Source organism: Falco punctatus, assembly GCF_963210335.1.
Source record: "Falco punctatus genome assembly, chromosome: 7".
NCBI lineage: Eukaryota > Metazoa > Chordata > Aves > Falconiformes > Falconidae > Falco > Falco punctatus.
The window spans coordinates 16,523,770-16,546,130 of NC_137587.1; the positions used below are offsets into that span (position 1 = coordinate 16,523,770).

General features: G+C 38.2%; 1 protein-coding gene across 2 annotated transcripts in view; it reads right to left on the reverse strand.

Annotated features, from left to right (window-relative positions):
- DPH6 (diphthamine biosynthesis 6) overlaps positions 1-22,090 on the reverse strand; it is a 232,317-nt gene extending 210,227 nt beyond the window's left edge. For both annotated transcript variants that reach the window (XM_080394734.1, XM_080394733.1), the window contains exon 1: positions 13-22,090. In XM_080394734.1, the coding sequence (XP_080250860.1) occupies positions 13-35 (23 nt within the window). In that variant the 5' untranslated portion in view covers positions 36-22,090. The remainder of the gene's footprint in view (positions 1-12) is intronic.
- Between the last annotated feature and the right edge of the window lie 271 nt (positions 22,091-22,361).

Consider the following 22,361-nt stretch of genomic DNA (forward strand, 5'->3'; position numbering starts at 1 on the left):
CCAGCCCGTTACCTGATCAAAGCCACTACTCTCATGTCGCTCACGGGCGCGGGGGGCGGTAACGCCAACGGGGAGGTGCGTGACAGCTGCGAAACGCAGCGGGGAAGGAAGCCGGCCAGCCAGGGCCACGCACGCCGCCGGCTCCTCCGTTGCTACCGCTACCGCTTGGCCGCCTCCCGTCAGTGGACCCTCCTCCCGGGGCAGACCGGGAGACTGCCTGAGCAACCGGAGGCACGGCAGGCCGCCGCCCGCCCGCGCCCGGGAGAGCCGCCCCGCCCGTGCCGCGGCCCCGGGAGCCGCCGCGGGGGCTGAGGCCAGGCGCGGCCCGGGCCCGGGCGAGGCGCAGGGCGCGGCCGCGGAGGCAGCGCGCAGGACGCCTATGGCGGGCAGGGCGGCCGCGCCGGTAGGCCCGGGCGGGCCGCCCGCTGCGGGGGCTGCCGCGAGAGGCGGGCGCGGCCGCGGGAGCGCCCCGGCGTTCCTGTCGCCTACCCCTGCCCGCCTTTTTCCTTCTTGCCGGCTGCGAGCAGTAACGGAGCTGTTCTAAGTGAACGATTGCGTTCTAGGAGTGGGGCCACCGAGCGAGGGGGCCGGTCCGCCCCTTCCCCCTCGGGTGCCTGCCGGGCGGCCCGCGTGCTGTTTGGCGGCCCGGGGGAGGGAGGGGGCGGGAAGGGCCCGCTGTGAGGGGAGGAAATGCCGCGGAGCTTCAGAAGTCGCTGCGGACCTGTCGTAATCGCGGCTGCCGGAGCCCGGCGTGGGGTGGCCGCCCTGGGATGCTGCTCGCCCGGCGGCGGGTGGCCCACCGGCCGGCTGCGGGGCGCTGGGCGAGAGAGCGGCGCTCCCTCAGGCACCCCCCGACTCTGGGGCTGGGGGGTCCGCCGGAGGAGACCCCTTCCGACTCGCCCCAGCGCCCCCCAGCAGCCTGTGTGGAGGGGCCAGAGCCGGAAGGGAGCAGACCTGTGTGCTCCACCTGCACCCTCGGGTTCAGCTGCTGACCAAAAATCTCATCTCGCCACGCGGTCTGTGTCTGGGGCCAGTCTGAGCAGTCCTGCCGCTGTGCAGCCGGCAGGCACCTCTGTAGGTTTGCAGGCTGCATCAAGGAAAAGCTTACCCAGGGGCTCAGCTTCTGAATCCAGACACAATTTCATGTCTCCTGAGTCACAAGAAAAACCTGCGGGTTAGTTCTGCCCATGAAACCATATTGCTAGGCCAACTTTAAAAGGCTTACACCACCAGATAAAACCATTGTTGGGGGTATCATACGTGGCAGTGTTTCAAGCAGCAGTCTGAGGGCTCACTGCTCTCCAGGCATTGATTCAAAGTGCCTGTGGGTCCAAAATGGGGACGAGCACCCAGTGTTGTGCTGCTGGTTGCTGGCCCTCACTGGAGCCTGGTGTGTGGGGGAGCAGCGGGGACAAGCGTGGTGCCTGGGGGAGCCTCGGCACTGCCCCGCTCAGTGTCTTCATCTGCGGTGCCACCGCTGGTGCTGGCGATCCAACCTGGAAGTTGGCAGGGACCAACAATGCTGGTTCATGGTTCCCATTGAATTTAGTTGAAGCAACTGGTGCAGCTAACGTAAAAGCTTTCTTCCTCAGAGCTGGGATGAAAGGTATGCTTTATGCATTGCGAGTGCTAACTTACCAGTTCCCTGTAATGTGGTATACAGTGCTATAGAACAATCTCTACCAATCAGGCTTTGCAGGAGCCTCTGTGCAAGCACACAAATTGTTTGGTCTGAAGTTCCCAGGAAGAGGTAAGATGGAAGAAAATAGAGAAGGAAATATTCTAAGAAAAAGCATTTTGTTGATAGCAATAAATGTGCCCAAATAAATGCCTAGTGAGACACATAAAAGATTTTTTTCATGTACAGCTCACAAAACAGTTTGAAGGACTACTTTGTTTTTTCTTAGATTTGAGTCTGCACATGATTTGTACAGTAAGTCACTGGAACCTGGAAAATAGGAGTACATAATCATGGGCAGATGATACCTTCCTAAATACACTGGTAAAGTTAAGAAGTGGCAATCAGTACAAAACTTCTCTGATAAGTAGCTGTAAAGAGGTAGTAAACACAACATGGATTTTTCTGCACAGTAGTAAGTACAAAAAACACATGTTTAAAAAAATAAATCCTCGGTTCATGCTTTGGCCATCACAGGCCAGCAGTTACGAGGCAAAATACTTGACTTACATTGGAATTACTTACAGAGCAGTTGCATTTCCTTCTAGTTTAGTGACTTCATGCATTATTCCTAGAAATCTTTTTCTGCTCTTAAAATATCTTAACAGGATCTGGAAGAGGGTTACTTAGATGTGAAATTCTAAAGAAAGGGTGAGGATTTTGGTAGGGGGTTAGGGCTTTTATTTTTTCGCTTGGAAATGTAATGGAGGCCTGTTCTAAATTAAAACTGAAAATCCGGTGTACTAGAGATTTTAGCAGAGATTACTAAATTGAATGAAGCAATACCACTTAGTACATGAACTAGTAAAAAATAACCACACCTCTGAGGAACTGTAAAAAAGGCAGAACAAAGGTATATGATTTGGGGGAGGGGGGGTGGAGGGGGAGCGGGATGTGGTATTTTATCAAACATAACATCTATCTTTTCTGGGTTTGAATGAAATATTTTTAGTTTTTATTATCAAGAGAAAGTTATTCAGCTAGTGGTTGTGAACACTTAGAAGATGCTCATTTACAATACTTAGCAATGATACATGGAAATTCTAAAAATCATGTACATAAATTATTCTGCTCCTTTGGAAAATGGAGAGGACATAAAATCAGTAGCTTTAATCACACAGCTTTATAACAAATATTTAAATACTTGTAAAGCTCTCTTTTAAGTAGCATTGTTAGAAGATCTGGAAATGAGAATAATTCTGAAGTCCCCTGTTTTCTCAAAGGTCTGTTGTTATTATTATCTATTCTGATACAATGTTGCTGTTTTTTCAGCAGATGGTTCTATTGCATTCAGCTTTACAGCTTTCAAAAACAAATTTCTACTTACAAGTCAGATTCGTTTGAAGTAAAAGTTACATATGACACTGCAAGACCAAAGTCTGCTTCATTTGCTAGTGAGACCGGAATTTCTGCTTCCATTTGATGAAGACATCAGTAGTTATTTGCACAAATAAGAAAGTGGGATTTGGCTCCCAGAATTTGTGAAATATGTCAAAATTGAATTAGTAAAGTGGGGTTTCAAGACAAATGTGTATTTTACCCAAAAAGATGCTGTTTTCAAATTATTTGGAATGTATTCAGTGAGAAAATCTGTTCGCTCTCACCTGATGAAATAGTTCTGGTGTAGTGTCACTGCTCTTAAAAGGTTCTGCCATACGACAGTGGACAAAAGACAGTGCATCATCTCTCAAGCTGATTGCCCCAAGACATTCTGCTATACTGCTGCAGCAGTTGAAACAATAAAATTCCCCAAAGCTGCCATTCTTCCCAGGGAAATACTGGCTAGTTTGTACAGAAAGCCAGCAATGGCTCAGTGCTTCTTTCTCACCCTTTTCTGCCTAGAAAGTTGAAAATAATTATAATGAATTAATATATCTGGAGGAACCTGTCAGAGGATTAAAAAACGCAATGCAGTATCCCTAACGATCTGGAATAGTTAATTAAGTTCTCGTATAAATGAGTTCCAAAAATAACTTACTTTCAGTAAGTTATTCTGAGAAACAGTCACGTTAGCATACCTGAGCTGCAGTGCCTATTAGAAAAGGGCCAATTATCCAGTGATTGGCATTTAAAGGTGAACTAATGAAGTTCTTAATTAAAAGATTTCCTATTATAATCACCCATAAGTAACGGAGTACTGCATATATAAAGCAGATGTAACGTTGGAAGAATATTCCCATTTTGAAACAAAGATTTTGAAAATTGTCTCTTCTTTTGCTTACTGTGCCAAGTCTGAAACAGGAAAGTTATGGTTTTCATGGGTGTAGCTGGCAATGTCCGCTATTGTCTCTCATTAGGGTGTCCTGCTCTGACTCTCCTGCAGTCAGGGGTGTTTCCCTTGTCTAACAGGTGACAGAACTTTTGCTGGTGTTAGTACCAAAGCTGTTTATGTAATACAGAGAAGGTGAGATTTTACAGGAGGATGCTTTTGTCAACTAAGAAACTGGCTGCAGAGTTCCTTTAGCTGCCTGTCCTTGACAACTTTCCTGAATTTTCACTTATTTCACAGTAAACAGGATATTATCAACTCTTCCATGAGATTTACTGGAATTAAGTTTTGGGAAGAAACTTTTGGTTTGGAAGCATGAGGTATTGACACACTGCTAAAATCTGAATAAAAGGAATTTCTCAGGAGGTTTATCTCCCCATCTGGGTATAGAAGGGCTCAAGGTCATTCTGCCTATGTTTCAAGCTAACCGGTTACAAAGAGCTTCGCTCTGAATGCTGCATAACCATGCTAACAGTGCATTATGCCCAGGATAAAACAGCCTAATAAGATTACCTTGAACACCTTGACCAGTTCACCTCTTTTTAGACAGAAATATGCATACAGTGCCTTCAGGTTGATCTCCAGTCATTCACACAGGTTTGGCCGCAGTGATCATCGCTGTATGTGAAGGATGACTTACCGGCTTCTTGCTTTTAAGTGTTCCGTATAAAGACTACTAAAAATTATACAGCTAATCCTATAGTTCCTAGTTCTGAGAAGACAAGGCTCATCATTTTCATAGATGATTCGACTGCAGAACTGTGAAATCCAGCAACTTAACTTTGTCCTCTATATAGCATTCAAGAAGACTTTCAGACATGTATTTAGTAGCCACTGGAACAGGAACAGAATTTAACCTAAGATAGCATTACATATGTTCTTGACTAATAGGTAATGGTCCTTATATGATGCCAGTTTTTCTAAGCTTTTGATGAACTTAATTTTCATTGATCAATCTACCAATCTTCAGCAAATCAAAAGTCTAAATTTAACCTTATAAGGTCACATCTCCATCAAAGTGACCCGTCTGTTTCCATTTCCAGCAGGCACTAGTACAAGCTAAAATTAACATTCAGTGGGTGCTGAACGTTTTTTTCCCTTGACAAGATCTGGTTTCAGTGTCTGAAATTTTTACTTTATTAGTAAAAGCACTAACATTAATTACTGCCAAGAGAAACTGTCAAGTGTGACTGGCAAAATCCTTCATCTACTTGTTTTTCTGTGCAGGTTAATCCATGGGATTTTAATGTATTTTTCTCCACATGAAGTCCTTCAGTACTTTCAAGGAAGAAAAAAAAAAATGTCTGAGCACCTCCAGCTCACCAGAAAGCTTCTCATACCAAAGCGTACTATTCTACAGAAATCTGTTTTGATTGCAATGGAAAAGTTAAGTGTGGATATTGTATTTACAGGTTAAAGAACTTTTGTCCTATCTCTTTCTCACTTACAAAGGAAAATAATTATTTTTAGAAATAAACATTTCATATTTTAATTTTGCATAAGTTTTAAATACAAAACAAATGTGACAGATCAGAGATTAGATTATTGTGAAGAAGTACATGTACAAGATCCAAACCCAGGTCCCTGTTATCTAACATGACGTGTTTCCTGTGCAGCTCCATTAACTGCCAGTGAAGACACTGAAGATGGAAATTTGGAGCATTTCTGTATGTTTGAGACTATGATCTTCTAGTAACCATTCTAGAGGAAAAGAAAAAGGTCTTTTAGACACAACAATCCTTATAATGTGTTCATCATCCAACAAATTTGAATCTGAAATTATAGGCTTTAATTTATTGGGAGTTAGCTGTGTATTTGATGGCTGCAAAACACCCAGGAAAAGTATGATCATGGATAATAACCTGTGAGGACAGAGAGAAATTAGCTATCTGGTTAATGAGGTTAAGTTACAGTATCTTCTCCATCATGATGAGATAAACCACTCGGATCTTGTAGGCAGAAATGACTGGGATATTTTTACAGAGACACAAAAATTCAGAGAAACAGCTTTCAAAGAGTCAGATAATTGAACTGGTGCAATGAAGATCTAAAAATGAACTATAGTATCTTATTGTGGTGGCATGTAATTCGGAATCATTACTCACTAAATGATTCTGCAACTTGTCACTGATTGAGAACACTTGAGTAGGTTAAAGATGCTGAAGTTTCCGGAGACTAAGCAAACTGCAGCTTTTTTGGCCCAACTGTTTCACTGCAAAAATCTTCCCATACCGTAATATATTTGTAACATAGCTTTAAGTAATAAAAAGGACCATATTCTCTCAATTCCATTCCATTCTGTTCAATTTTGCCAGTATAAATAATGTTAATAACTTTAACAATCAAAAATTTTAATTGTGTCACATTCAGTAATATTTTTATCTCACAGTCAGATTTTCGAAGAGATATTTAATCTAGTAAATATGAAGCTGTTTTGACCTAATTATCAAAGTGGCAAGCTTAATTTTGAGTGATACAGAGAAAGCCTTTTACCACTGCAAAAAAGCAACAAAGGAATTGTAAGTTTCAATGTCCCGTTGAACTTCATTGCATCATGTGTAGTATAAACCACTGACATAATCTGCCTCTGATTTTGAGACCTTAAGGAAGGGTGGCTGTGACAGTGCCCTTTGAAATAACATTGAAGCTTCAGCTCCCATGTCAACATCATGCTCTAATCAGTGCAGTCTTTTTTGTTGCAGGGTCTTCCACCTTATAATTGACCCTGACATATGCTATTCACTCTACCCCTTGGCTTTGGACGTATAATTCCTGTCATGGTCAATTATTAGGTGATAGAGCCTGCAACCACAGGGACCATTGCTTAAAATCATCCTACACAGTAAGCCCTGAAGTGACCAAATTCAAATCTAACTGGAGGGGAAGAGGGAATCTAGTCTTTGATAAAACTAATATTCTTTTCACTTCTATATAGAAAAATGTCAATTTCCATGTCCTGTATATTACTGAGACAAATGGTGACAGTACTATTTCTGAAACAGGTTAAGGAAAAGTACAAAAGCCTTTACCAAACTCGACATACTCTGAAATGAGGAAATTGTCTGTACGAGCATACAGTATGCATAAAAATTAGATTACACTACATTTGAAAGGCAGATGAGAGTTTAGGAGTGACAAGTGGGCAAGTGCTAAAAATAAGGGCATGTTACTTCCTTTCCAACACTGCTTTGTCTGTGTGCTTTCTTTGATGTTGTTTAAGTTTTGAAGTAAAGAAATACTTTGCAAGAGTCTGAAAGATACTTCAGATTACTATATCGATAAGAATTGGTTTTGAACAAAAAGATCTCTTCTAGTTGTCCCATTGGTTCTATAATGCCTGAGAAACAGGGCAAAGACAACAGCCAGGATGCCTGCTCTCTGGTGTTAGTGTAAGCATTATGGTTTTCAAAAACATACATTTTTGCAGTCATTGTATCACTACAACAACATTACAGAATCATTACAACCAGAGGAATAAGAACTGAGACGAGCTCTTACTATCCATCTGCAGAGATTTATTTGAAAGGCCAGGTTGTGAAGCATGGGTTCCTTTCACAGATTCTTCAGCCATAGTCACCTACATGCATTAACCCAGAGGGACAGCTATCCCTGTTTTTTGCTGCGTGGACATGAATTTCAATTTGCTAGTTGCCATTGCCTGGTGTTGCTTGTTTGTTTGTTTTTTTCTGGTTGGTTCGTTGGGGTTTTTTTGGTAAAAGCTGAAGGGAATTTTAATAATCTATAGTCTTTTCGGACACAAATTACTATCTACAGGAATCTTCCACTAATTTGTTCACTGTTGACTATTTACATAATTGTCTTGTACCTAAGCACCCCAGCTCAGAAATAATTCTTAAAAAAACTTTGCAAATCTGAGTTTTACAGGTAAGACAAGATACAATATTCTCAAAAATGTGATTTGGTGGTATCTTTATTACATATCTTAGCCTAAATAGATAAAGCTCCAATTAACATTCATACAGTTTTCTAATTCTTTTAAAATCTCATCCGTACAGTTTTTCTTAATGATGTATACTAGCATAGCAATCGCCATAAATACCAAGCAGATACAATGCAAGTGCTTTTAATTTAAACCATACTGCTGATTAACAATGGAGTATTCTGACTGTTGTACATGTTCAATATTTCAGTTGTCTTAGGACCTGAACATCTTCCTGCTGAAGTACACAGTCCTGCATATATCCAGGAGCTGTTACTCCAGCAACTGCTGGAGTTACGGGAGTTACTGGAATAATTGTTACTGTGTGCAGTATCCAGGCAAGTCAACTTTGGAAACTACTGACTTAGCTACATATGGGTGACTTTGCTGGAATGTGTAATCCAACTCTGGTGTTTGCAAGACAAAACCTTACAGTTATGGAACCTATTCATATATGCAAATACCCAATTTCCACACTTTCAGAATTGAAGAAAGAGGTGTTCCTAACATACATGCTTTTTATCTACCCTGCATATATCACATGACATCCTAAACATCACTTTATAGAAGAGTTAATTCAGCTTTCAGCAGTCTGTAGTCTGTGAAGCAATGAGAATAACTCCTGGCTGGTTTATGGTTTAAAGCATGATTGAATATACTAACAGGGCTCTGTGAAGTACCCATTTCAATATATATATAATGTATCTTTAAAATATTTCATCTCTATACAGGTCTCATCCTCTAAGTGGAGTATCTCTACTTCTTTTAAGAAGCAGAGGCAGTAGAGCCCAAAAATACTGAGATGGCACCAGTGATCTGAAGCTCAGAATTTTATTCTCTGGTCAATAACTTGTTGATCATTGCGTGATCATTCATGCAACTTTGGCTGCTCTTTATTTCAGTTTCACTGTCTGTAAAGTGGGCATAGTTATCCCTTGCAGAGTATTTTGAGATTTATAGGGGTTTACTCCACATAAGTTACAAACCATCATTGTAATAATTATGGAAAAAAGAGTCTTCAGAAACCTTTTAACTCAGTTGTTCCAAAGATCAGTCCCTAACATGTAGATTGTGGCAATGAAAGTAAATACTTTGTGTCTGATGAATACGATTATTTATAATTCATACATTTATTTTTAATATTTGTGTGCAGGTTCTTCTGAGGAAGTATGCAGGGACATCACAAGCAGTGTTTAAATCTCACCACGGCAACTGATTTTTCTCTATCAATAACATATTTTCAAAACTGCCAGATGGGGATAGAAACTGCAGTGAGAAAATAATGGTCAGGTTTGTAGTACAATAAGAAAAAAGAATCAAACATTAGATACATGATTTTAAAAGCATATTGTTACTAATTTTTAACATTTAACAAACTTCTTAAATAAAATATTTCCATTGATGTCTCTGCAAGAATGACAAAAGAAAAAGCTGAAAAAAATTGTATAGCTAAAGCTGACATGAATCCTAACCAAATACAATTAATATGGAATATAAAAATGGTAAATATTTGGATGATAAATCTTGTGGCAGTATGGGAGTCAGAAGGTTACTATGAGCTTTGCAGTAAAGATTTCTAATAGGGTATATCCAGTCTCTCCTTCCGTTATGGAGAAGATTCGTGGAAAAGCAGAGCTTTGAAAAATTTGATTCTCCCAGACTTGTCTGTATACAGCAGCATTAAAAACAAACATTTAAAGACAGCAAACTTGCAAAACCTCAGTGCATTTTTTAACCCATTTTCAGGCAGCATTAGATCAACAACAGAAATAATTGCTGTCAGTTTGTACTTTTTGACCAATAATTCTCTGTATTTCCTGCAAGAAACTTGAGTGATGCAAATGACCTTATTTTTACAGCATGCTTTTATTAAATAGTTTATTATTTTGGCAGACTAATAAAGATTTTGGTATTTGCTTTTATTTGCAATAATATTACCACCACATAAAAAAGGATTTTATGTTCTTTTTGAGAAACAAGGAGGATAAAAGTGTTGATGGATAGTGCAACTAAGGCATCAGCAATGAGCTGGAAATGAGACACATAAATATGAAAGCAGAGCTAAGAAAATAGAACTGCACCCTTGGCCTTTCTTAAAAGAACACGCACATGCCATGGTTCATTCATACAGTTACAGAAACTCCTTTTGTTTTCAGTGAGTCAGTGAAAATATTCAAAGACTAAAATGTTACTAATATTCTGAGTTATTTGGCATATTTCGGTAATTAATGTGGTCATGAAATGTTTCTAAACATCTAGAGAAATGACTGGTGATGATTAATTTTTAGAAGATGTGTATTTTATTTGAAATATAAATTTGCCGCTCTTTCTAGCTATATCTTAGCCAAAGGTGGTGAAACAATATTGGTTTGCAGTTTTCTCTCTCTCTCTTTTTTTTTTTTTTTTTTTTCCTGCAAACAGACCTAATTCTTCAAAGATCAAAGAGCCAAGACCTAGTAGCCAGGTTAGAAAATTGTGCAAATTTAAAAAAAATTATCAGTCCTCTAATCAAAAAAGCTTAGATAGTATGTAGTAGCATTAAACTTATTTTATCTTGAATGAGGGGTTTCATTTCAGATTGAAAAAATTGTGGCTACCGTGTTGATTCTGCAATAAACTGAGCTCCTCGACAACTGGTGGTGTTGAATGCTAGGGGTGTTCAGCAGTGCTTAAACATCGGTCAGCATCTACTGTAATCTGAACCTTCATTTCTTAAAGTAAGAAACATATTTATTCAAACAAATAACTGGATATGCCTTAGAAATAATGATAATCACTTGATTGAGGGCACTTAAGATCTGAATTTTGCATATAGTTGCCCCTCAGAAAGACAGCCGGTGCAGAAAAATACGAACAGAGCAAATACCACATGAAAAAGTAGAGAGGCAAACAAAACTTCACCTCACTGGAAATTAGTGTGTTCCATTTGCCTTCTTTAAAAGGCAGTTAGAAAGTAGGAATCATGAAGTATAAATTTCATAGAAGAATAAATCTAACAATTAATTATATGTCAAGGCTTAAGAATCAAAAAACTGCTTATGCCCATTGCCAGTCATTCACTCCCTGTCAGTAGTAGTTCACATCTTTCCTGGGATGGCATCCAACCACAGTGGCATCTAAAATATAGCAGGCTATATTGTTACAGTTGGAGGTGAAATCGAAAGTTGCACCAAACAGAAGTGACAAATTCACATTGCTCAGTGTTGCCTAGCAATAAGAGATGAGTTTATTATGAACACTGACTCTATCCATTGCAAAGGGGCTTTGTATTCACACCAAAATGCCGCTACTCTTACAGGCAAAAGGGGCAAAAATAGAATGGGCAGAAGGAGGAAACAGTCGTAGTAGTTGTAAGCACATTCTGTATTTCAAGATTCCTCTCTGTCTCCTGGGAACTACTCAGGAAGGAAAAGGCAGAGCCTGCCTCTGGCTGAACTCTTGAGATTGCCCAGGTAACTTGTTACCAACCTTTTTTGTCCTTTTGGATGTCCTTAGTAGTGCAGTTTCATTAGTAATGTGCTTGTAGCTCAGAAACTTCAAATACATAACATCTTTACTGAATGTTCTCAAAAACTGCTTTGTACTTGTTTTCACTGTGCAGAGCTTTCCATTTGCTTCAGATTTTTTCCCCCTTTTTTCTTTTATTTTTTTAGGGAAAAGGACAAGACTTCAGGGAGGTTTGCCCTCCTCAGACAGTATGCTGTTTTCCTTTATAATCACTTTATATGGGAGAACATTTATTTCTATCTTGGACATTGGACTATGGCTCTCAAGGCATTAAGTGCCTAACTGTTCAGATAAACAGGATTTTTAATTATTATTATTTAGGTATCCTTGAAGACCTTTACTGGCTACCGACCCACATTTTTAGGCACCTAATCAATTTTAAAAATCCACACAATAACTCCTATTAAAAAAACTCCGATAACTGATCTGTTTCTGTGCTTTTATGCCATCTGCATTCTTGACAGCTGACTATTTTTGACAGCATGGTCCATTGTGCCCAAGTTCACATCAGTTGTTTTTTTTCCTCTCTTTTTTTTTAAACATCACATGACTACATATATGATAAGAAAATGGTTTATATCACATATTTTGCTTTACAGATTGGCGTTCACAGTGGATTTTTTGAAGTGACAAAAATATACAAGAAGTATTTCTATTATCAGGATGCATTTATGTTATAAAAATAATAGATTCATCAAATGCTATGTAACAGGTATGTTGAAGTTACAAAACTATTATGATCTTGTGAACCTTTAGAAACAAATACAAAAACTAAGGATGAAGTTTAGGATTATACAGTTTAGGTAAAATAGGATGAAGTCTAGATAAAAATTGCTGTCTTTTTTATTTATGTAGTGGTTGAATAAAAATGCTAATGCAGAATTATCTCCTTAGCTTACATGTTCACCTAGCCAAATTAACTGAACCTGTAAAGATTTGAGAGTTTAATTTTCATATTTTGTCTGCAAAATACAGCTATTGTCTCAAATTCTTATTTATGCAGTAAGCCTTGCAGGTACAAAGCTGAGGTACTTACATTTTGTAAATGTTTTTGTAGAACCTTTAGTAACTTTGGTCCTTTCTTTATTTCAGATTCAACGTGTTACAAACAAACATATTCCACCTGTTACAACAATCTGGCATATTACTTTCTTGATACGTGATGATACAATACCTCTCAGGTTTGCTGAGTAGCAAAGAGAAATGTAAGCAAATGAAAAGGTTTTCCACTTTCACAGTTTTTTTCTGCTTGGGGTTCTGTTTGTCTGAGAACTGTATGAATAGAAGCCATATTTTATAGTATTTCTTTAACCTCTGCCATCTGGTGTAGGTTAGTTTTTCCACTGCCAACATATCCTAGAGGCCCCAGTACCAAAATGTTTAATTTCTAAGTAAACATTTGGACTTTATAAATCCAGTTTAAAAAAACAGAGCATTATTTTTTTAAACTATATATTGCATTTCCCACTACCAATGACATTAATAAACACACATACAAGTGTGTGGGTTTAAAGGCTTCTGGCCATGACTTTGTTTTCTGTAGCAGAGCTCCAGAGATCTCAGGTCACCCAATATCTTTAATCACTGAGTCATGCTCAGTTATCATGAAGGAACGTGAATATCCCCTGCTGACCTAAAGTCTGAACTTGTGTCGAGGGATTTGTGCCACCATAGCCAAAACCTTCCAAATCAAGCATGGTTTCAGGCAGTTAATACTCGCCTTCATGCCAAAGCTTTACCTGCTCTATTTTTTTAATATAAACTGGAGTTACTTCACTGCAACAAGAGAATTTGAGCAAGTATTAAAAAAGTATTCCTTAAAAAACCAAGGAATGTAATAACCGTATCTCCAGCAACTTCCTTGATGTTATATCTGAGGAAAAATACAAAACCTGTGTGTCAGAATTCTACTATTAAGAGGAGAAAGTCCTTTCTAAATTTTCAAGAGCATAATGTTGCATTTTCTACTAGCCAGCAAATTCTTAGATCTCAGTTTGAAAACATACAGTAGTGTTGATTGTCCCAAGCTGATCCTTAGTAAGAGTGAAAAAAGGAAAAAAACGTACTTCTGCTGAGAATGGGAAGGCATATAGAGTTCATCTTATCAGTACTCTTCAGAGGCAAACAGTCACTGGGGGAAAAGACACACAGATAATAAAGGAGATCATTTAAAGCTTTATATAAGCAGGATCTGAAGGGTAAAGAAAAGGAAAATAACGATCCTGTTACTTAATTCTGTTTTAGGAAGAGGTCTGAATAAACCCTTAGGAACTGCCACTTCTTTCCATGTCCACCTGGTTAAAACTTTTTCTGTATTTATCCCTAAATTCTAAAATATCACCGGTAGCTTGGTTTACGACCTTCTGAAGACTGTCCTACTCCTGAAGAGTATTCAGAAACATGTTTTTGGCACATGCTGACTCCTTTAATGAAGATTCACAAAAGGTCTTTACTGTTTATTCACTTTCAAATTAATCAAGTGTTAAAAACAAAGAGTAAATAATCTCATTAACAAGTAGCTCTTTTCTGAGGACTGAGCTGTAATGCAAAAATTATTCTCATTTAATTGAATTAATTTAAAATTTGACTAGTTTTATCAGTACAATCTGGTAATGAAGATATTTGTTGAATTTGAATGATAATTCTCTTGGGGCATCTGCTGAACAGTATGGATGGAGAGGTGATGTATCACCTTTCAGACAGTATCTGGGATGTGAAGCTCCATATTACTTTGCAAGACCACTAATTGCACTTATTTTAATATGTTTAGTTATAAACAGCGGCATCTGGGGAACGAACATCCTGTCTCTGCCATGGGGACAATGACTTCTTCTGCCTGGGTGGACAACTGGTTAAATTGCCCCAGTATGAGTCCTCAGAACTGATGAATCAGCACCCACACCACAGTTTGTTTAGTCATCGGTGAAACTTGTTTGGTTTAGTTTAGTAATTTGTGATACCAGGTTACTTTGAGACCATTCACATTTTTTCGCTGTGCTCCTTAAACTTTCTTGTGTTGAGGTGACAGCTTAGACATGCCCTGAAAGACTTAGCTCGGTATTTCTTAGTAGCCATTGAATAGGAAGCCCAGCAAACCTGTGTTTGGATTTGTGTTGCGCCTGGACTTTCCCTCTTCTCAGCACCTCTTATCAGTCAGCTCACTCTGATTCACTTCTGAATCTTCTTGGACTCAGCCTGGATATCCTGTGTCCAGCTAGGCATTTTAACTTTTGGCACAGAGTGGGTTTAGCCTTAAGAAACCAGATACACGCTACCAGTGCATCTTTTTATCTGCCCTCTTCTCCCACTGTTTTTCCTGTAAACATTTGGGCAGTGTAACTGAATTTTTCAGAGGACTGAAGATCACAACATTCCTGCAAGTTTTGTAAACATAAACACCTGTGTGAGAAGAAATAAAAACCCCTAGAGTTACATACATATTACATATTTGGCCAGCCATTAAGCATGCAGTGCAGAGCCTGCCACAAGACTGTGCAGCTGTTTGCCACATCAGTAGTAAAAGGGTACAGGAAGAATCTGGGAGTAATTACATCTTTTGTCATGCTGGTCTTAAAGCTGGGTGCTTAAATCAGTCCTGACTTATAACCTCCCCCAGAAGAGACTGGAGTGGAGAAACCTCCAACTAAACTCTAGCATACAGACTGAACTGATAGACCTAACTCCTTCTGAGGGACAGGTTCTGGGCTCTGACTTTCTTCTCTGCATTTCCTACTTCACAGCAGTCTTCTTTGTTTTTCATTAACATAAATCCTGTTCGGATTTGTCTGCAGCCAGTCTGCCTGCCAAGCATGGGCTAAGGGTTTCACTTGGCAGCAGAGTGCCACCTTAGGTACCAAAGTGCTTGGCTTTGTGATGCCATCGTGAGGCCTTAGGTGTTTTCAAAAGCATGGTTTTGGTTCTCATATGCACCATAATCAGTCCAATAGGAACAAAACTCTATCTTGAAATTCTGTATGGAAGTGACTTTACCTACAGATGCAAAGTGGTATTGAAGTAAGTGGCTTTTTATCCGGAATAAATTGGTTCTATAATTTATATTATTATATTTGCTGAGTACCCAAGTCTTCACCTAGTAATTACTGGACGTTTATAACTGTGATAAGCATGTAAGGGACACATGATCACATATCATGTATATGTTGCTTATTTTTATTAGGTGATGTGCATGGAGAAGAATAGCTACCCTAAAGATCATACATAAATATATCTATCCAGGGACAGTGAATAACAAACAGTCTCTGGATCTTGGCCAAAGTTTCATTCAACAGCCGTCATGGACTTTGCATAGTTTTGTTTATTATATAATAAATAGTCAAATACATTTTCAGACCTTGAAAGCGTGGTTTTCTATAATACAAATTTTTAAGCAGGTTTCTTGGCATGCATTTTGTTTGTACTGTGCTTGAGGTTGTTTATGGCATTAGTGGTTTGTGTGTTTGTGCATGTTTGCATTCTGTCTGTTTATGAAGTATTTCCTTGGTATCCATAAAGAGCATGTGGTTGGTTAAAGTTTATTTTTGATAGCATGTATAGTCATCATGTATTTTGCTGAAAGGCTTTTAAACTAGGGTTAAACACTGCCTATCTGCAGTTATGTAGCAAGAGATGTGCAGGTTGTACCGGTCTTCACAGAAGTTAGATGGAAAAAATACCTGCACTGTCATAAAGATGAAAGTGTGAGTTGGTGCCAATTTCTCCAACAATCAAGGCAGTTTGGTATATTTCAGTTTCATAAAGATAGGCCAATTCTATTAATAATTGGAACATTGGTATATTTTTGTTGTCCTAGATGTCAAAAATAATTAACAGATGACTCATTATGTTATAATAATACCATGCCTGTAAATAATCTTTGAAATTAACTACAGAAGCAAAACCAAACCTCTAACAAGGATAATTTAAATCACTTCAGTCTGTAATTGACAGCTAAATATAGGCAATACTTTCAGGACCCACAGACAGGACTGTGAAATTAATTTGTGAATTACACTGGGCTTAGAGTGTCAGTTGATACTTTTCCTGGTGTTTTGAAAGTATAGGTTGTTCAGCATGTGTCTAACAAGACATTACAGGAACACTGTTTGCAAAAAATGTAGATGCCGAGCAGCTCTAGACACTTCCAGGCATCAGTTCAGTAAGGATTTTGTGAACACTACAGAATAAAATATTGTTGCTTTATTTAGATGCCTAACTGCTACTTTAAGAACATAATTCTCCCCATGAATCTTGTCCTACAGTTCAAGAAACTCTGCTTCTGCAGAAATTATTGAATGTGCATGAAACTTAAAAGAAGCACAGCTGACCATTAAAAAATGCTTATGAAAATTCCACTTGTAAGTACAATTTTATTACTATTTTACTGAAGTTCGTCACAGGTAATAAACTCGTGAATAAGCTCTGATTTTCTTAATATTTTCATACAAGTATACATCTTCTAATATTATTCTTCAGAATAATATTAGATACTTCTTTTACATTGCTTAAGTGTATATTCATGAGAGCTTAAAATACATTTCATTAAGATTATGTCTTTGAATATGAGAATAAAATTAATATAAGTGAAAACATTTCATTTATGTTGTGCAGTTTTTTATCTACTTTGTGAATGTGAAATATTATACTGCTGTATCATTTATAATGCCATGCTGTGCTGCACAACTATAGTTGCGTTTTATGTATAGCGCTGTAGCATACAGTGAGACCTTTGCTTAAGAATAATTATCTAAGTGACTTTAAGTGAATTAGAAAGAAGATAGCTGAAGGTGGAATTCAGACCCTCTAGCTACTCTTTCTGCTTTTAATATACCATACCTATGTTATTCCTGAGAAGCTTAAATTTAATCCACAGAAAATATCATTTCTATGCCTCAAGACATAGGAGCCATTCATACAGAAACGAGAAGCAAAATGTGTACAGAAATAAACTTTACATCTTATGACAGTAGCAGCAGGTTCATAGTGTCAGGAAGAAAAAAAAATGATGAAAGGAAGCCAAGCCTGACAAACTGAATTGTGGCTTATCTGAATCTTGTTGAACTTTATTTCACTAACATAGCAGTGTTTTTTTTCTTTTTCATGAAATAATAATTTACAGTTAAAAAAGGGAAAATTATAAAAGTTCCTTTTTATCCCCATAATCACTAGTTTTCAAATAACTGTATATGCACTGTATAAATTCATAGATCTTGGCAACTATATAGGTATTCTTCAATATTTTAAAATTTGGAGCAGAGAAGAGGATTTTAGTAAAAGCTAAATAATGATACAAAGGACTGAATTTTGCAACAATTTGTATGAAAAAGTGTATCCATGCAGAATTGATATAAAATTCCAAATAATCACTATATAAGAAGTACTAGATTTCTATATTATAATATTCAGTATTTTATAGAAAATAGAATAGGTATTCTATAGTAGTATTATATAGAGTATATATAGCATATTGAAAATGCACACATAAATATATAATAATATATTTCCCTATCCTATCTATACATAGATCTTCCAGTTCTTGTTTCTGTGTAAATCAGGAGTGATTCCAATAAAGTCAATGCTTTAAATGTTGTAAGAGGTTATCATCAAGTCCATTATATGTAGTAAACATTGAAGAGATAAGCCAAGACAATACTTAACTACTCATTTTGGGCTGTGTCCAAATACTGGCTCATATGCTAACTACTCACAAGTGTAGTATTTGGATTATATTCTTCAGCAGACACATCTTTATCTTGCAAAGAAGACCCATGTAACTTGGGTGTTTGTGAAAACTGAGCTTAACTTTTATGTTTTTTAACTGTTTTCAACCTTTTAGCCCTGATATATTCCGTTTTGTGTTTTGAGTGCAGTGGGAGTGCTGCTGGAACAACAATTTAACTTCCAGGAAAGTTCAGCAGATCTTTCAGGACTTAGAGCATGTAGGAAGTCAGGCACTGTTCAAGTAGGCATGATATTCACAACCCCCTAGAAAGCATTTTTAAACTCTGATAAAGTATTTTTGATTTTGCAAACAATATTACAATTATTGTCTAAAATTTTGCTTTTAATATGGAAACATCCCAAGGGATTGAAAATACGTTCCGCTTCACTGTATGTATTGGCTTCAGTCATCATTACCCGCTAAAAGTCACTTCAGTTCCAGGTGTGACTATTTGCTGTATAAGAAATCAAGCAGCTAGTTAATTATCCTCTTCAGAAATAAAATTCTGTCCTTAAGACAAAAGGAGAAGGACACTTTTCATGACATTTCCAATGAACTGGAACTTCTTGCTTCAAATGATATTCCAAAAACTTGCTTTTTCTCTTGGAACTGGGTCAGAGTTTTTCTAGCCTTGATAGAATTGGCATCCTTTCTCCAAACCGAAACATGCCAGCCGTAGTACTTTTTCAGTAATATAGTTATCATGCAGAAAATCTTGATAAGGCCACATATGCAACATTTGTGTTACAGACATCCATGAACCTGCAAGGTTATGTGACTGCGGGTAACCCCTTCTGCCGTCTGATGTTACTAAGACTTCAAAAAGCTTGACCGTGAGACAGACTTCTTTTTCCCCCAAAGGCTCAACATTCTTTTTGTGTAACATTTTTCGGAAGAACTCTTTGTTTGAAGAAGCTGGGCAGGGTAAAGCTGGCAGACTGGAACACTGCCCTGATGTGTTGTGACAGACATGTAATCTGCCATTTGACCACTGGTTCACACATCAGTGTTAATGTGAATGTGACACCTCTCAGCATACTGTTAATCATGCATTACTCTTCTGTCTAAAATGTGGAGATGTGGAGTAGACTTTTATTCTTTTTAGAAGCCTACACAAAAAAATCTAGTGAAATGAAAATTTGCAGCCATAAAGGCAAACTGATTGACAGCTGCAAATCATAGTCACAGAAACATTGATATATACATATTTATAGATCTCTAGATTTCAAAACTAAAAATGATCATTAGAACATTTTGCTTAATCTAATCCATTCCTATTCCAAACGTGCAAGGAGTCAAACACGTAGTCTCATGTCAAGTGTGAGGAAACCTAGAAGATGGCCTTCCGTAGTCCAGAAATGAGATCAATTCAGCTTTCTTTTCCTCACTAACACTTTTTTGTCTCTTGGGTTTTGTTTCCTTTTCTCCTGGTGTTTCATCACCAAAGTGCCCAGGAGTTCATCTGCTTTCATTCAACTGAAATGCATGTACCAGATGGTGCAAATAGCCCAGTATATTTCAATCCTGTATCCATGTCAGAAAACAGGCAGACTGCTGCAATTCTTGGTTGCTGCACCTCATGGTATCAAAGGCTGGCTAAGAAGAGTGACACTGCTTGACAATGAATAAGATTTTTCAGGTCTGGCAGGGAAGTTGCTTTGGAAGCTAAAATCCTGCTTCTACTCTGTAGGAGTTGCTTTTCATGATTAATTAATTGTGTTTACGCTAATCTACAAAGGATGTAAAGAAATATAAAAATAGAGTTACAGAAATGTGTCTAGTTAGGGTACTTTATAGTAACCATTTCATCACCTCTATTTTAAGTATATTACCTACTTGCTTGTTAGAATTATAATAGAAATTGACCTACAACAGAAAGTTCTATATTATACTTTTCAGCCTACTTTTACAGGAGGACCACTGCAATCTGCTTTTGCTATGTGAACAGCCTAGACCGCTGGTCTCTTTAGGTCAATGAAGTTTGAAAGTATCTTGAGGGCTAGAGAGTGCAGTGAAGGTCGCTAACTGCTTTCATCTGACAGCAGCTACTTAGACTTTGACCACAAGACTTTCAAAATATCTCCGTAGTAAAGCCTTACATTTGCAAAAGCCATAGCTCTACAGAAATGATGATAGGAGAATTAGAAGAGTGGAAAGTTAACATTTGTCGTGGAAAACAGAAAGGGGATAGCGGTTAAAAGTTGTTTGCAGTAAGGGCTGGCGTTTTCTCTGTTGGTTTTCTGACTCCTAGGTGCTATAAAAGTAACAAAGAGTACAAGAAGAGTTATACCTTCCTGTTTATTCTTCTGGTATATTACTAACCCCACAAATAACAGAAGACTCATGTGTGATATCTGGACAGCAATGCAGTGCTTTCTTACCCTGTCCTCTGTCACATTTGCAAGAGCATGTGTCCCTTTAAGACCCAGGCAAAGTATTTCCATGCCTTTTTCAAGTTTACCTGTGGGTTTTTTATTTTATCTTCCTCTTGTTTAAAGCTATGATATGAGAAATTAAACACCTGCTGGAGCATTCTGGTTTGACTAATTTTAGTGGTCTGTGGGATGATTTATAAGCAGCCCAGGAAGGGACATACAGCACTCTTACCTGTTTAACCTCCCTGTCAAGCTTTAAAGCTTTTATCTGCATTTTTAATTTTATTGAAAATTCACCATTATTCTGACTCCCCAAAGAAAAATGTTGCCACTGAAGAGACAGACACAATTTGGAAAGCTTTCTTCCTTTTTGAACAAAGAATTTCAGGGAAGAACAGAGTACCACAGAAACATTCACCTAGCTTAAAGAGCTGTCTTCCAAGGCATTATGACAGAGTTAGCTGCACATTCATTTTGCATAGGTGTAAATGTACCACATATATGGATGTTCGTGTAGAAAAATCTATTTATGTCTCTCTATATATATATATTTAGAAACTGTAGTTTACCTGCAGTCACGGTGTAGATGATTCTTCTCATGTGCATTATATTTACAGAAGTATAATTCCAAGCAGAGATGGTACTGAAAACAATTATTTGTTTAGATAAAGGCAAGTAAAAGGTTGGGTAAGAATCCTCAAACAGCCATGGCAGCAATTTATATTTCCTGAAAAAGTGTAGAAAATAAGGCAGGAGAGAAATGTTATTTAAAATGGTAGATGGGAGTGCCATTAAGACTAGTGGGATGAAGGTAATAACAGAAAGTTTAGACTGTCTACCTGAAAAAATCTGGAGAGCAAACCAGTTGCACCAAATGACTATGTAAAAGCTACGGGGAAGCATTAACAGTCCAATTGCTTGAGATTTTTGAGAGGCCAAAGGAACAGCAAAATACATGGTGGGGAGAAATCTTGAATTGGCAGGTAGATGGATTAGCTGACCTATTAGTTCTTTTCTATTGCAAACTTCTATGATTTTATGTGGGGAAAATTCCTTTTCAACCCACGCTGGCAATCTGTTTATGTTCTGAAGTATGATGATTGACATCCCTTTTAACTTTTAACCTAGAGAATGTCTCTGCAAGTGTTATTCCTACATATAAATGTCTAATGCTTTTAATAAAAAAAAAAATCTCTCAATTAGGGGACTGTATCCATGTGCAAATGCAGAATGGAGATCACAACAGAGTCTGAGGTGTTATAGCGGCATGGGCAGCACTCCCACTCAGGAAGGATGGGGCGTTGAGAAGGAAAAGGGAGCATTTGGGGCTTAAAGAGGAGAAAGAGAGTGGAGGCAAACAAGAGAACACTGGGTAAAAACAGTCAGAAAGAAGGGTACAGTTTTTGTTAAAAGGGAGAATAGGAAAGAAAAGAAAGAGAAATGAGAGGTGGAAAGGTGTAAGAACAGAGAAGCAAGATAGGAGGGGAGAACTAATTTATGAAGTAGAACTACAAGAACAAATAATTATGTGCTCCTGAAATTATGGTGCCAGAGTACTTTCTGCTTCTGTTTACCCTTGGTTCATCCACATGCAGCCTTAATTTTTTTTTTATTATTTCAAACAGTGTAATACTTAGTAAGCATCACTGAAGTACAATGCTTAGATTTTTGTAACAAGTAGTGTATTTCACCATCAACACTCAGCCTGTCCACCTTCCCTGTGAAAGTAAAGCCCACCAAAAGATAGAGCAAGTATAAAAATATAACACCCTAGTAGAAAGACTTGTCACATTTTGCCAGTCTTTCCTGCATTTTTCCCTGAATTGGGGGACTGGAGATGGATTCATGAGTGGGAAAATATCACAAAAGAAATA